This window comes from Pavona decussata, unplaced genomic scaffold (assembly GCF_977016875.1).
Source record: "Pavona decussata unplaced genomic scaffold, jaPavDecu1.1 SCAFFOLD_198, whole genome shotgun sequence".
In the NCBI taxonomy this organism is placed as follows: Eukaryota; Metazoa; Cnidaria; class Anthozoa; order Scleractinia; family Agariciidae; genus Pavona; species Pavona decussata.
The window spans coordinates 617,004-632,896 of NW_028145606.1; the positions used below are offsets into that span (position 1 = coordinate 617,004).

Below are 15,893 nucleotides of genomic sequence, written 5' to 3' on the forward strand. Positions count from 1 at the left end.
CAAGTAAGAACAAAATAATGCTTCAAGTGTCGTTTTATTTTCTGTATTATTTCAAAAGGAGTCATTAATAAAACTACAGTACATTACTCTACACAAGACTCCTGTTTAATAGTCCCTTGATCGAACTGTCATGTACATACAGTATTTAGATGCTGATTAAATACTGTTATGAAACTTGCAAAGCAAGCGTGAGAATGTCAGATGAAGAATGATCTCGTTCTTTCATCGTCGGAGTTGTTTCACGCGCTACGTTTTCATTTTAACCGATGTAACCTTGATTCTACTCTTTGCCCTCCCCTCTTTAAGCCCCATTCACACCAACAAAACATGTTTAATTAAACCAGGTTTAACAAAATGAAAATTGGTAACAGAAAGCTCAACCATTGCCTTTGACATAGGATTCAAGTAAACTTTAACTTAATGCTTTCATTTGTGCTAAATCTGTAGTCACCAAAAATACGAAAGCAGCTTTTATGAAGGAAACAATTTTAAACTGTGTTTAACTAAACAGGTTTTAAACGTGTTTAAGCCTTGGTGTGAATGCAGCATTAAGATCTTGGAACATTTTAACTTGGGTGACGATCTACTGAACCAACTGAACCTCGATCTTTTGTCTCGTGTGCCGTTATTACGCAAACCAGATGAAAGAAAGAGATCATTTCTCAAAAACAACAATAACAAACACTTCGACCCGTTTGTTGTTAGACAAGCTGCTACTCTCACGAAGCTCGACTAATTCAATGGAAGTTTACGGATAACTTCCCTGCTTCTAGTGGAACAAATGTTTCAAGGATTTCTATTTACATTTCATTCAGTTGCTCTCATTGATGTATATGTCAGTCTTCATTAGTCAAGAATTACAAATGAAGCCCAGTTCTTAGTTCGATTTTTAGCCCGTGTACAGCTCTCCACTCTTATCAAATTAATAGACGATCATAAGAAATCGCTTCATGCAGGCATCAGAGCGGTGTTGTTTCTCTGCATGTTCTACACCCATTGGAACCAAGGGTGGGTCGATACGATATCGATACAAAATACTTGATATAATCGATACTTAGTTCTTGAAAAATATCGCTTCTCAGTGTTAGTTGTTTCGATACCATACGATACCATTCACGTGACCACTTGACACGTCATCATTTCTGCACGTAATTAGGAGAGTGGCCAGCTGTACACCTTGATTATATGAGACTTTTGAAATTGTCTATGAACTAGGCTACTTTCTTTGGATTTTTTGATCAATTCGTATGTACAAAGTGCCTAGACCTCCAAATCATATGTTAGGAAGAAGAGAGAAGTCCGTAGCCTCGAGCTAATATTAAGCTCGTTGCATTTCATGTAAAAAAATAACTCATCATTTTACCAGATTTTTTTTTAAACTACGAACTGAAAAATTGGAAAACGTGGGGATCTAAGTCTGGTTCACCACATTTTAAACACCTCCGCGTTTTCTTTCAATTCTTATAATCACTGGCCTATTTTAATTCATTGATGTTTGCTGCACGTGATGAGTCACGTGATCTGTTACTTGTTTTCTTCTCTCAGGGGCATGACAGTGCGAAACGAACTGCTCTTTTTAACATTTCCGCCTCGCAGCGACTTCACTTTGGCACTTCCGGGACTCCAAGAAGGAGAACGAACCAACACGGAAGATGATCGGCGACTCGGACTTGACAGTCGGGATAGCTCGGAAATGATCGACATGCTGTCGTCGTCGTCCTCGGGCTGGAAGACACTGGCGAGAGCGGACGTTCCTTGGAAACACATCATTTCTACTTGCTCCTGTAACGTGGAAGCGATGTAGACTGCACCAGGAGAAACCGCAGGGCCAAGGACCCGCGGATTCTGGATTTCCAAAAATTTGTGCGAATAACGACTGCAAGAGAAAATGCGAAAAAGTGAGCAAAATGTTGTAATTTTCCCCGTTCTGATGAGGACAGTTTTGTTACCTTGAATTTTCAGCGTTACTTGGTGGAATTTCACAGACGTCAATGGAGTTAAAATGCGTTACGAACAGGAATGGTTCGCTGTAGGCTGCAAGGAAAAAAAACGATTCAATGTCCAAAAAGAACTTGAAAGTAGTATACTTGTACAGGGGTTGAATTGAACGACATAAAGGTGGTAGTCCCTTTCAGCTTCGCCCAGGGTAAAATTAATATTTAGATTAAGTTGCCTTGATTGCAGAATGAATATGTAGGGCAGCGCTTTGAAGTGTCTACCGCACAAAGATTTCAAAAACCATGTTCCAATTCATGTTCAATTGTCAAATTTCTTCGTTCTTGGACCGTAGCCTTCCTTGGTGACATCTGTGCGCTACGTTGTGCAATTCTTATGCGCCAATATGTTTGTATTTGCGGTAATTCCGCAATGCTACAGTCTAGAATAAGCCCCGTATCACCATTCCTACACTCAGAGACAGATTTCTGTTTGACATACCAAAAGCAAGCGGCAGTCTGCTCCACATCAAAGGCTTTTTCCTGCTGTTGCATCCAGCACCGTTCACAAACACTCCAAATTCTGAAAAAAAGAGCACCGTAAATTTCCTTGTCATTTCCACGTATACAGTACAGAAAGACGGTCGTGTGTAATTGGTCCCTTGTTTATCCCCTTAACTCCCCTTGAGACAGGAATCCATATATCTAAGCTAAGACGGAGATGTAGCCTGCGTGGCAGGCGCTAGAAAGGGGAAGGGAGATGGGAAATCAGGCGCGCGCGGCGCGCGAGGAAAAGGAAAGAGGAAGCGCCTGCAGCTAGCTTATTGTTTATTCCCTTCCTTTTATTTGCTTCTTCTTCCCTTTTCCTCGCGCGTCGCGTGCGCGCCCGATTTCCCTTCTCCCTTCCCCTTTCTAGCGCCTGTCACGCAGGCTAACGGACACGTGGAGTTGGTCCTCTGCGATGCCGGTGCAGTGCTCTACCAACTGAGCTATCAAGCCAACTTAGACTGCAAGCAGTCCCTTTCTGGATAGTCGAGAGGTCGCGCGAAATAGCCGAGCGCGAAAAAAAAACTGGAGCGAACGAGCGGAAGGGGGCTTGGGGAGAGGCGGAAAAAAGGGGAAAGGAAAAGAAAGGGACTGCGCTCTTAGCTGTAACAGACGCGTTCAGGGTAACTCCGCCCACAATTTGTTAAACCTATTAAAAATCCAATTAAAAATGACAGCTAATAGATAACAACTCCGCATTGTTATTCAATGACCAGAACACCGGGCCAGAACATTACAGACATTAGGAGCGAAGGGGAATAATCGCCGAGCTTCTTTGAAAAGGCCAAAATTCGAATTTTTCTTCAGGGCCCAGAGTAAAAGAAATCGACGACACAAACGCCCGAAGTGTAATTAATTAAGAGCGCGGCTCAAAACAACTGGAAAGCTGTTGTTATATCATTTTAAAGCATCCTGCGGTGCTTGTTCCGCGCGGATGCGAAAATTACATTGTACTTGTTGGCACAAATGTCTTTTAATAATTGTGGGATCTTCTTGAAGGCAACTGCTTTTAAACCAAAGTCTTTTGACTGCAACTGATCTTGGAAAATACTGCGAAACGGAACAACAACCACAATCGAGGCCGTGTTGACAAAGTCGAAGCTTTGATAAATAATGGATTTCCCGAAACCAGTGGGAAGAACGGCCATTACATATTTTCCGAGAAAGCGCTTCTACTGCTAGCTTCTGTTCCTCTTTTAGAACTAAGCCTCTGAGTTGATCGCTTAAATTTACGAACACATCGCTGCTACTCTCTCTCACCGAAGCCATTTTCCTAGTGATCTGAAGTGTTGACATCAAACGTGTGAAGAAGTTAATTACACATCAGACTTGTCTGACAGCAGCTATTGTTTATGGACCAATCGGAATTTTCCGTTGCTGGAGCGACGGGAAATTCGAACGCGTTTGTTACAGTTAAGAGCGCAGTCCCTTTCTTTTCCTTCTCTCCCCCAATCTCTTCTCGTTTATTTATCCTCGCTCCAGTCTCGCTGCGCTATGAGCACACCATCTCGAGTAACCAGAAAGGGACTGCTTGCAGTCTAAGCCAACTTGGAGCTGGTCATATTGTGAGTTCGTAATATACCCGTGAAGGATGAATAAATGAATGTAAATATATGAAACATATATTTTCGCGACTGCTTAAGTTGCGTACTAACTGCGAGGATCTTTCTTCTATTTCGTATTTTAGTCATTTACTTAACCTCAAACCAAGACGAGCAGCTCCTGAGCACGGAAACTTAAAACAGATCCCAAGTCTCTCCATTTAAGGAGATTCCTTTGAGTAACAGCGGTAGCTGGAAGGCTTAGTGTAAAAACTAGTAGCTCATTGTATCACTGCTCTAAGGGAGAGCTTACCATTAAAACAAAGAAGAAGTTCTTCCTTGTTTGAGCCGGCGGTACTGAGATCCAGCACAGCGATGGGAAAGATGTTCAGCTGTGACGCACCATACACAGCAAACGCCAGGGAGGGGTCCTTTGCGTCTAAAAATTCTAGAAAAGTAAAAAAAAAAAAAAGGTTTGGTTACATCGTCGAACAATTACTTTCAGAGGTTTTTATTCACTGGCTGCCGTAAAAGCAATGGCATCCGCCCAATCACAACAAATGTCTATAAAGCTATAGACCAATCAGATCACGAATTATGGAGGCGACGCCAAGCGGGGGAAAATGCGCACCCAGTCTGATTGTATCAAAAAGTACACCTTACTCTGATTGGTTAGAGAGAGTGAATTAGTCTTTCGTCTTAAAGGGACGTTATACCTAAATTTGAATGAAATTTGAAGAGGTCTTAAGAAGGGATAGAGGAAAGAAAATGATTTTTGGAACACTAACAGACAGTTGATACCCACGCAAGAGCACCCCAGGTTGCCAGTGGACTAACTTGGTATCCGTCTATTAATTATTAACTACAAATTCTAATTTTAAAACTTCACTAAATCTTCAATATTTCTTATTTCTCTTAATTTTACCAATCGTTCTAGAAAAACTGCTCCTCCCAAATATACCCAAAAATCACTCAAAAACCCACAAAATACCCCACAACACAGATTGACGGGATGATAATAGGGTTTTTGGATTGCTTGAAATGTGAGCGAGATATTTCCATTAAAATCATGTCAAGTGGCAGAAAAATGGCGTTTAGGTGTAATCCCCCCTTAACAAATTTAAAGGAAAGGCCGACCGTAAAACGAGAACAAATTTAATATTGACAGTTAACCGACAATTCGTGATTTGCTGTAATGATTTAATCCATCAGTCAAGTCATTATAAAGGCCAACCTTTCACGGTGTGCTGCTTGATATCGAGGGTGTAGAACTTGCCGGTACCATAGATCACGTGACTCTTGCTGAAATGAATACAGTTACAGGGCTCGCTAGTCTCGATCTCCTGCAAGAAAAAACAGGCACGCAGTGCGTGCAAATTCACACAGTCAACCAGTGGAGTAGGGTAGCAAGTCGGGGAAACCCTCAAACGAGGTAAATAGCCTCATACAAATTGAGAGATGACATGCGACCCAACACAACAACTATGTAATGCAAACTAATTTCAAACAAAAATTACGGACCAATAAAGGGGAAAACTGAGTAGCTTCTTACCTTGCGGGTGCAAAACGTGCCAATTCCAGAATTGTACCGGAGCAGCAGAATACTGTTAGGGGTTGCAGCACAAATGTAGTAATTACCCTCGCACTAAAAAGGGCGAAACCAAAGTTACGTTAATTTATGCTTCTGTAAAACAACAACAACAACAACAAAAAAAAAAAAAAAAAAAAAAAACCTATGCTCTAAAGTACAAACCTCCCCGACCGCGAACAAATGGCAGTTAGTAATCTTCTCGATCACTTGTGATGTCAGTGCATTTAAAGGAACAGTGGAGTTTGTTTGTCGCGCCCGGCTCATGATTTGTTTGAGCTCCACACTGCATAACTGACGCTCTTTACCTGCGAGAGAAACAAAAACTTCTTTGATTTCGGTTTTGTAACTTGCCAAGTCATTGACCTTAATCAAAGCTGATTCGGAACAGCAGCCAGGATCGTTATCTAACTCTTCAAGGTCTGGAGATAAGGACTCTTAGCATACCCTGGGGATGCTCAACTGGAAAAGTATGAGATTGGGCCTCTAATACGCTCATGCACTGTCCTTTTCAGACTCAAAATTGGATTGGGATAACAACATTACGGACGAAGTTCAGGGTAGTGCCTCGAATGGGCCCCCGTGTCCCGTTCGCACCTGCCCTCTTTTTGTCTTTTCCGTTTATCGTTATACCCAATCCAGCTGTATAAAAAAGTGAATGTTTCGTGCTGCATAATTAACTTAGAGTACTGTATCTTTCAGTTGGAAAACAGTGGAAATTGGGTCGGTATTACCGCCAGTGGATGACTCTACGATGTTGTTCGTTATACTGCGTTATTTCGTTCGATGGCCTACAGTGAAAATAAACCGATATGTTTTGCGTGACATTACCTGCAATCATGACCATCAAGTTCAAGTCACTGATGACATCCATTTGGAAGGCTCTCTCAATGCCAGGCAGCACGCGCGGGGGCTGTTTTCCGGGGCTGTCAAGAGACAACGAATATAGGCCTTCCTCCGCACCCAGGAGAACCAGCTGCAAGAACAATATAAAGAAGAAATTATTAAAACTCATATAAGGAAAACAACCAAGGGAAAGAAAATTTTGCTTATCTATCCTGAACACGGTAAACTAGAAGTAGAATGTAAGTCGTGTTTCAATCAAACCACTATAACATCTACCTTAGGCCAGCCTCCTTGACGCCTTACCTCATTATTAAGTAGCTGAGTGCAGTTGATGTCAAGGCGATCGTCTTCTTCCAAATGCAGCAACACATTACCCATAAGTTTCTACAAAACAAAATATGCGACAAAAAGAAACTTTGACCTAACTGCACAAAGGCCTCAGTAAGCATGATAAAGAATGTGCCACACAAAGAGCTCAAGCAAAAAAGTAAGAATTTCGAGAATCAGAGCGTCTTTCAATTGACTGTGGTAAAACCAAAACCAAACAGTGCAATGAACCAATCAGGATTCGAAGCAAATACATGTAACTGGCGCCAAGCGCAGGAAAACGCGTGCGGCCAAAACACGATTGGTTTTGGTTTGGATTCCCATTGGTAGAGAAAGTGGCGCGAGTTTTGCTTACTAATCACGCAGCGCAGCAAAGGCACACCAAAGCAAACGTGAATTTACAAAAAAAAAAACCCGCTCTGTGAAGTAAATTACAGCTCAACTTAATAGCCAATTTTTGAGTTACCTTAAGCCTTTTCATCAAACCGACGCCTAGTAAAAACCATTCATATAAAACAAGTTTTATTTGTAAGTGAATACCAAGCGTCACTTTGATAATCAAAATGGCCCAGTGGCTGAATATTGATGCAAAGAAAAGCGTTGTAAAAAAGATTGCAGTACCTGATCGTCACCACTGTCATTTCTCTTCTTAATCTCATCCAGCACAAACTCAAGAGACGTGACCCATTTCTGCTTGACAGCGAATGAAGGAGCCAATAGGTACAGATTCTGTACAGGCCAGCACCTCTGTCGTGACTCCACTCTCAGTATATACGGCAGGTCAGAAGGAGCGGTACCCATCAACTCTGATGACATCACCGCCGAATGAACGGTCACGTGACCGTCTTTACCACACAGATGCAGCACCTCCGATGGGCAAGAGTTTTCTGAAAATAAAAAAAAGGGGTAAATAACAATTTAATTGTTGAGAAAAGCAAGAGATAAAAGCTTTGAGGAATTCGGAGAGAATATCGCGTTACCTCCCATATTTTCTTTATCAAACAATTGTAACATTTGATCATCGAGAACAATCCACTTTTTTTCCCATCCGTGTTTCACTGAACCACAGCTGCAAAGAGAACAAAATAAAACAATTGTGTCAGATAAGGTAAGCTGGACAAGACTTTTCTTGCCGTCTCTAAGTTAAAATAGGCTCGATTTCCGCCGCTCCCTCGAGTCCTGTTTTCGGGGTGAGGGGTGAGCGCGGCCCCATTTCCCGAAAAGCGGGAGGTAATCGAGTCAAAGTTCAAAAGTGAAACGACTTTACATAGTTACAACAATTAGCTAGATTACAGAGAAGTTGAATTCCCAAGATCACTGAAAAGAAAATAGTTAACTCATACCGTGGGACTCTAAGCCAGCCTTCTCTCCTGCCTCCCAGTTTAGTTGTGCTTTGTGAATTTGGTTTGTTGTTTTCATCATTCTTCTGTTCCTGAAGAGTCTCAGTAAAGTGCTCCACCAACTGGCTCGGTAGACCACAGGTATGCGGGAGATTTGGTGCACACTTTACATGACATACAAGGCCGCACTCTACGAAAGCAAATCAAAGAGTACGATTAGAACACCACAATTCCCGAATAATGAATAAATACACAGTAGACTACAATCCTCGCCAATTTCTGTTGGGAAGACTAGAAAAACAAGCCCGTCATAGCAATTTTTATTACAGGTGTACTTACGTTTGATGGCGCCTTTGGTTGTAATTTCCCCCACCCCCCTGTTCAATGTTGTATTCCCCACGAAGAATGGTAGGTAAAGATTCACAGATAAAACTCAACAATGACGCAAGGGTAGGCGAGGAAACTGAAGGCAAGGTAAAACTTAGCAGTCTTCTCAAGATTTTTGACGACGATTGTAGCTATGATCATTTGACGGTAATATAAAGCCTCGAAGTTTTGCGGATCAATTTTCAAATCATCTAGTTTGTTTAGAAACACCAGGCATTTCAGATAACGCAGGTTCCTTTCATATCTGACGGTAACACTTTCAAATTAAGTCAAAAATGATAATCAATCTTAAAAGAAAGAAAATTCTTACCAGCACAACGAGATGAGGGCCGCACAAAATGCAGTGTGTCCAGACAAACGGCGCACTTGGTTGCTCGCATGTTCAAGGCATTCACAAATCTAGAAAGTTAAAAAAGAGACTTCTCAGTTTGGCGAAGAAACTCGTTCAAAAGGCAAAATGTTCGCGAAGTTTGGAACTAGCATATATGCTCGACAATTTTATTGTGTGAACAGGTGCGCTAAAAACAAGCCAGAATTTGCCCTTTTTGGGTTCGCCGTGTCAAGATGCTTGTAGTACAGTGTGGGTTACCTGTGGGGTATATTATGGTGCATTCTTTCTTTAGGCCTGTGTGATGTGCCGCGCTCAGGCAGAGGAGTATTCTTAGTGTTCTTGGACTGATTCTGGGTGCTCAGCGGACTCGGCTGGTTGCTAGGAGACTGTTGAATTGCTGACAGTACCGCGTAAGACTGGGCCGGTTTGGGAGTGGCACTACCGGCATTCTGATGTTGCGCTTTCCAGTGCGCAGCTGCAAAACAAGACAAGAAGATGACGTTTGCGAAAAACATGTAGCGCGTTTACTAAATTTAAGTCGACTAATAAAAAAAAGTATATGACAAAAGAATTCGCACTTAGGAAACTTTACTGACAGTTTGAAATTAAGATGTGAATACCTTCCATTTTCGCAGCTTGTGTTTCTTGTCGCATCCTGTTCACTTCAGTTTGTAGTTTCATACTAGACGCTCTTTCCTTCTCAAGCGCCTGCTGCAAGTCTCTCCACTGCTGTGGTACAACATTGATGCTATTTTCTGGTTTCTTGCGCCACGACTTGCCACCACCGCCGATCAGCTACCAAACAAACAAACAAACAAAAAATCAAAAGTAACGTTAAAAGCATTTCCTCCAATGCTTCTATGCTTCTAAACGTACGTGACTGACTACTAGTTATTACTTAATTTTGAAGGCAGTGATCTAAAATGTAAATCTTCAGTTTAACCAAGAAAATTCCGAACAATTTGTGAAGTCGATGATGTTTGTAATTATAGTTGTGGGCAATTAAGGCACTGTGTCAGCTATTTTAGTAACACTTTGAAAGTCAAAAGTCAGAGATACACCAATGGAAACCTAATAAAACAGTCTAGTTTGCCAAACGTTACTGTTAACACTAGTGTTCCGTTGTTTTCTATTTCATTCTCTTCCTTTATATTTTGTTCTGTTTTAAAAGGGAAGTGTCATGGGGTTTTTGGTCTCTTTTGTTAAAAAAGGAACAACTCGTGATCTGCGAGAACTTGAAAAACATTAGCCAAACAATTTTAAAGTTTCAATCCATTCCGACCTACTCTGTCGCAGGCCAGAGGCACTAATCGACAGTTTTATTGAACTGGGGTGATAATTTATAACCAAACTAGACAAATTATTATTATTTTTTGTTTCTGTTGGCAGACAAACATTTTTGGGTTTAGAAATGACATCAAATTCGCGGGATACTTCCCCTTTATTCTACTCTCATTTGTGTCTGCACAATAAGCAAACAAATGAGCCAGGCCCTGTATATTTGGCTGTATACCTTTTTCTTTTTAGGTGCCTGTCCTTCAGCCTTACACTGCAGGAAATCAATCAGTTTGGTCTGTTGTGAGTTGGTCGCCTCCAGTTTCAGCCTCTCCTCTGCGTGTGATGCCTCCATCAAGTCCAGCTGCTCGGCTAATGCAGCGCGTTCACACGTCAATTCATCGCATTTCTCCATGGCTGCTTCAATGCTCTGGTTTAACTCAAAGTTACTGGCTTTTAGCTTGGAAACGTGATTGTTCAGTCGCTCGATCTCGATCTGAAGCTTGTTGTTTTCCTCGATTCCAAGCTGGAGTTTCCGTTCCAAGGCTTTGATTTCGAGCTTCGCCATGCCGGATTTCGTCTCAGCTTCGCTAAGCTGCAGAGATCAAGCAAATTCTTCAAATACATTTACTTTCCTCGATAATTTGTACTAAATTCTTCCCTTTCGAGTTTCTTGAAACTGTACTCGACATTGTCTTCTTTTATTTTTTGTACCTTTTCCCCGACTTTCTTTTAGTGAGCGAGAATAGTGTTTAGGTCAAATCTGGTAACATTTGAAGGAATTACGCCCTCGTCGTGGATTGCTTTTGAACGCGACTTGTAGTTGCAACAACAAGTAATCTGAATCCTCAAAAACTAAAAATGAAGTGACTGAACTAAAACAGCAAGAATAAAACAAAGATAGCCAGATTTCCAAGAAATTTTATCGAGCGTCACAACTTAGGTGAAAATTAAATCAGTTAAACAAAAACAAAAAAACAAAGCGATCGGAGAACGTTTACCATGACTTGCCTGTATGCAATTAGTGATCAGTGATGACAGTGGCATTGACAAAATGTACTCGTAAAAGTGTTCAAAAATAGCTGATAGCTTACCGCCTCTGTCAATTCTTCAGTCCGCTGTCTTTGCCTTTCCAGCTGTGCGTTCATTTCATCAACTTCCTTAATATGCGTCGTTTGCACCTCTTTCAATGCTTCTTGTAACTTGTCAACTTTCTGTTCAGCATTTGAGCTATAAATAAAATTTTAAACCAGTCTTTTTCAAGATACTAGCCAGTGGCTCTTGTCAACTGCAAAGAGAGAGCGGTCATAAATGCGCCTAAATGTAATTTAAACTAACTTAGACTCGCTCGAGACAGTGCTGGCCAACAGTCTCCCACATGGTGGCCTTTTTACAACGCTTACGTTTGTGACAATCATTTCGCAAATTGTACCTGCCCCTGTTATCTTCGAAACTGCCCGTTCTCCCACACCCTACCAACCCTACAGGTAAGTAACCAGTAAGCATTCCCACTGATTTTCAGCTGATGAGTTCAGCCTCTGAGTCTCTAGACAGTTCAAAAAGTTAGAAGAATTTTAACCTACCGCGCCGTTTTCTCCTGTTCCAAACAACGCTGGGTTTCGAGAAGTGCGCAATCACTTTTCTCTCTATTCTGCTCCAACTCTTTCCTAGAACATTGAAAAAAAAATAAGTTTATCTCTACCCTACTATTAGTAATAAAAATGCCACCTCAAAGCAGGTAATGCGACAGGCAATTACACTCGCTTTCCCGCAGAGTAGTGCATTACCTTGCTATATTCCACTGCAGTTGTTTTTCCTCGTAGTCTTCATTGATAATCTCCAGCTCTTCTACTTGGTTCTCCAGCATAGTGCAGGTAGATTTCAACATCGTGTTGGTCTGTAAACACAAAAATGATCACAGCGGTGTAACAGATGAGAACAAAACCCAGTGCTGAATGCCACTGATTGTGAACCCAGAAGTAAGTGTAAGGTTAGTGCTAGGTGGAGGGGAGGGGAGGGGGGGGGGGGAGGTAAATATGTTTCAGAATGTAAAGGATAGAAAGGAAGCGTGGGGGTGGAGCCGGTGGCGTTTCTGTAGATCCCCCCCCCCCCCCCCCCACTGCATTATCAAATAACACGTTCACATCATAACACCACGTTTTCTCTATAATTTGTAAGAGAGGCCATATTGGAAGTGAAATATATGAAATTCATATATTTGACTATTATGTACGCAATTTAAGCGGCTGCGAAAAGAAAGCCTGAAAAAATTCAGGCTTGAACAGGATGCCATATTGCAAGAAGAGTTTACCGCATTATAAAGGAATCTGAGCACCTTTGTCCATACTGCTATCCACTTCGATCATTGCCAACGCTATTTACTGCTATTGCGTTTTCCTAAAGGGCTTCTGTAGTTCTCATTCGTAGCCCTACAAAATCACCTATTAATTTAACCGTAGCTACATGTGTTTCTCGTTATGTTGTCTTATTGCTGCACATTTTCTACTTACAAGTTCCATGCCTTCCGCGGCTCTTTTTTTCTCTTTCAATCCATCTTCCAATTTCTCATTCGCCATCTTCAGATCGCAAATCTCTTCAGTGAGTTCTTCCACCTTATTTTCCAGGTCCTGGGTGAGATGGGAGGACATTAGCAAAGTGGAAACAATGCGTATTTAGGAGGTAACTTTCCAGATAAGAGATGTGTTTACCTTGTTTTGTGAAACCAATTCGTTGCAACGGTCGGACATTTCACTGAGCTGTACATGTATTTCTTGAACGACCTTACCAAAGAATACAAAACACGGTACTGTTAATAAATGGTCTAGCCTGCAAGAGCAGACGCAGGGCGACCTACACTGTTTGTAATGTCTCATAAAGAACAAAAGAACAAACAACAAAACAATGCGCCAAGACACAAAAAACAACGAAGCTGCAGGTTATCTGGGTCCAGTGAAACAGAGCTTACTGGTAGAAACCCTTTTCCGGCGTCATGCTCTCGCAGGGCAATAAACGGTCCTCTTGAGCGAAATCAAAAGCGGCCAACAGGAGTGTTGAGCTCATCAGTGGAAATTATCCGTCGGCGAACTTGTTAGAGTGGTGTGCGCAAGGTATCAGAGACCTGATACAAAATGCAATGATTTTCCACACGTTACAAAACCGTGAACGTACCTCACAGGAAGAGTAACAAGCCTTACCTCTGAGCGATTCTCCTGCATTGCTCTGGTTATTTTGTCTTGCCTGACCGAAGCCTAGAATCGGTACAAAAATATAGATAAACAAACGGACTGTCTGATCCAGGTGTCACACACCAGTTTGATCGCCTAACCTTAATTTAAACAAAGAACGCAGTATATGATAGTGATGAGAGAATTGTCAAAAGGCGGAGAAAACGACGGTTTGGCTGTAAAGAGAGAGCATGATATCAAATTACGTATACCATGGTTTGGCGCGAAGGTAAGGAAAATCAATTTTAACGTTGCATTATTTTAGTTTGAGCTAATCTTGGGCGACCTTGCAACGTCTTACATGGTCGGTCGAGAGGACTAAAGAACGAACAACAGAACAATGCCCCCAGCCCTAAAAAACAATGCAGCTGCAGGTTATCAGGGTCCTGTGAAAATAGAACTTTTGAAAGATGCTGGTCTACTGAAGAAAGTAACTCTTAGTGTTAAAGAGACTGAAAAAAAAAAGGTTACAGGGAAAATGAACTTACCTTCAGTTCCAACTCAAATTCTCTTGTGTCAATGTCATTCTACAAAAAAGGACGCAAAACAGTTTTAATTAATACAAATTGGCCTGCGGGGTCGACCGCTTTTGAGCTTAAACTAAGAGAAAAAAAGACGAGCGAAAAAGCCTGTGGATGAAATGAAAAGAGAACGGAAAGCGAACGAGCAAAAAGAAAAACAAAATACTAAATAACTACTAAATAAGAAATTATAGAGAACTTATTTCGGCAAGTCAGTTTATTACCTCGAGTTTGAGGATAGTTTCCTCAAGTGCCTTCTTAGTTGTCTTCAGAGCCGAACACTCGTTGGTAACCTACAGGGACACAATACCGGTGCGGCATTTGCCACGATTAATTTACACCATACAGTGTTTCACAAAGGAGACAAAAGGTTAAAATGATTTAATAAGCTCCAAATGGAAAAAATGTGCAAAAAATGTAATTTATTCACCCATGGAACACCAAAGAGCTCTAGGAACTCGTTCAAAGGTGTTCGTGCGTTCCAGGTCGAATTGGAATTTAAAGATGTTGGTTTTAGTGGAGGGAGGAAAACCGGAGAAAAACCCTCGAAGCAAGAACGAAAACCAACAACAAACTCAACCCACATATGACGCCGAGTCAGGGAATCGAATCTGGGTCATATTGGAGGTAGGCGAGTGCTCTCACCACTGCGCCATCCCTGCTCCCCTAAATAGAGTGTCATATCTTTTTTTCTGTATCGGTGCAATGCTGTTTCAAATCGTTTACAGAAGACAGAACTGGCTAGACTTCTACCAATCTGCTATTTCTCTCAAAGATGGGAGAAAACGTTTCTTTATGAAACACGATAGTTAACAAGAAAATATTTTTTCAACTCGCGCGCTTTTTTGCTCATCGCTGGACCAAAAGAGTGTGTTCAAGCATTCCTCGTGTGCGCATGCAACTTTATAAGGACATCTCAGTAAGCCGTTGACCATTAGTGGTGACGTACCTCAGTTAGCTGTGTCTTGAGGTCTTCGACCTTTCTCTCCATGTCTTTCGAAAGCTATTGATTCAAAAACGCATACAGACTCTTAGTTGCAGCCTTCGAATCACTAACTCGCTGCATCGCATCGTTACCGTTGCAGACATAACCAAAATAAACAGAAAGTATAAAGAATTCTTACAAGTTCAAGTGAATTAGTCAGTGAACCTTGTTCTCGTTACTTGGCGTCTACTAAAACGCTATTCGACAGAAGTTCACATGAAATGAAACCTTCCTCTTACCTGTTTTATGTTACTTTCAGCTTCTCCGAGTTGTTTTTCTAAAGACGCATTTTTCTGTTGCTGTATGTTCAGGTCGCTCTCCAGCCCAGCTATTTTTCGCGTCATTATTTGTTTCTCTTCGCATAATCGCTCCAGTTCTGCTTCATTGACAGCTCTAAAAGAAATCGATTGGAAACTTTTTCCTATTTTATATTGTATCACGTCAGCGTGCGATCTGTTTCATGCCGGTTTCAGGACCAACCCAAACGCAAAAGAAAAAAACAAAAAACAAAAAAAACAAATTATACTCAGTTCAAACCGCTGAAAATACATGAAACTTACGATTTGCTGGAAGTATCGCTGTCGCCGTCTGAGCTTCTTCTGCTAACGTCAACGTTTTCCTTTAGCATTTCCTCAAGTGTTCGGCATCTTCCACTTAACGAATCGATTTTCTATAGAATGCAAACAAAAATGGACAATTCAGTTCGCAGTAAATCTTCTTAATAAACACTTTTGTTGTTGTTGGAACAATGTTCAAAGTGGTACTGACCATGTATATGCACTGCGGATGAAAGATTTTATAGAAGGAAGATTCTCGCAGTTATTTACGCAACCAGTCTGTTGCGAAAAAACCTGAAAAAAAAATCAGGCTTGAACGGGATTTGATGCACCGGCATCGCAGAGGTCATGGTTTCAAATCCCGTTCAAACCTGAACTTTCTCAGTTTTTTTTCGCAATAGCCTGGTTGTGTAGATAACTGTATGCGAGAATCTTTTCTTCTATATAATCGTCTTGACCAGCATGGCGGAATTATAACGTACTTCCATTGT

At 41.4% G+C, this 15,893-nt stretch overlaps 1 protein-coding gene across 2 annotated transcripts in view; it reads right to left on the minus strand.

The window, feature by feature from the left end:
• Positions 1-32: 32 nt before the first annotated feature.
• LOC146461441 (citron Rho-interacting kinase-like) overlaps positions 33-15,893 on the minus strand; it is a 45,717-nt gene continuing 29,856 nt past the window's right edge. For both annotated transcript variants that reach the window (XM_085086902.1, XM_085086900.1), the window contains 27 exons: positions 15,406-15,515; positions 15,085-15,238; positions 14,810-14,863; positions 14,085-14,153; positions 13,828-13,866; positions 13,310-13,363; positions 12,824-12,895; positions 12,626-12,742; positions 11,903-12,012; positions 11,699-11,782; positions 11,210-11,345; positions 10,354-10,710; positions 9,461-9,635; positions 9,099-9,315; positions 8,820-8,908; positions 8,126-8,312; positions 7,763-7,851; positions 7,404-7,669; positions 6,759-6,839; positions 6,441-6,585; positions 5,775-5,917; positions 5,574-5,666; positions 5,256-5,364; positions 4,335-4,469; positions 2,437-2,517; positions 1,950-2,034; positions 33-1,876 (listed from right to left, as the gene is read on the minus strand). In XM_085086902.1, the coding sequence (XP_084943028.1) occupies positions 1,525-1,876; positions 1,950-2,034; positions 2,437-2,517; positions 4,335-4,469; positions 5,256-5,364; positions 5,574-5,666; positions 5,775-5,917; positions 6,441-6,585; positions 6,759-6,839; positions 7,404-7,669; positions 7,763-7,851; positions 8,126-8,312; positions 8,820-8,908; positions 9,099-9,315; positions 9,461-9,635; positions 10,354-10,710; positions 11,210-11,345; positions 11,699-11,782; positions 11,903-12,012; positions 12,626-12,742; positions 12,824-12,895; positions 13,310-13,363; positions 13,828-13,866; positions 14,085-14,153; positions 14,810-14,863; positions 15,085-15,238; positions 15,406-15,515 (3,603 nt within the window). In that variant the 3' untranslated portion in view covers positions 33-1,524. The remainder of the gene's footprint in view (positions 1,877-1,949; positions 2,035-2,436; positions 2,518-4,334; positions 4,470-5,255; positions 5,365-5,573; positions 5,667-5,774; positions 5,918-6,440; positions 6,586-6,758; positions 6,840-7,403; positions 7,670-7,762; positions 7,852-8,125; positions 8,313-8,819; positions 8,909-9,098; positions 9,316-9,460; positions 9,636-10,353; positions 10,711-11,209; positions 11,346-11,698; positions 11,783-11,902; positions 12,013-12,625; positions 12,743-12,823; positions 12,896-13,309; positions 13,364-13,827; positions 13,867-14,084; positions 14,154-14,809; positions 14,864-15,084; positions 15,239-15,405; positions 15,516-15,893) is intronic.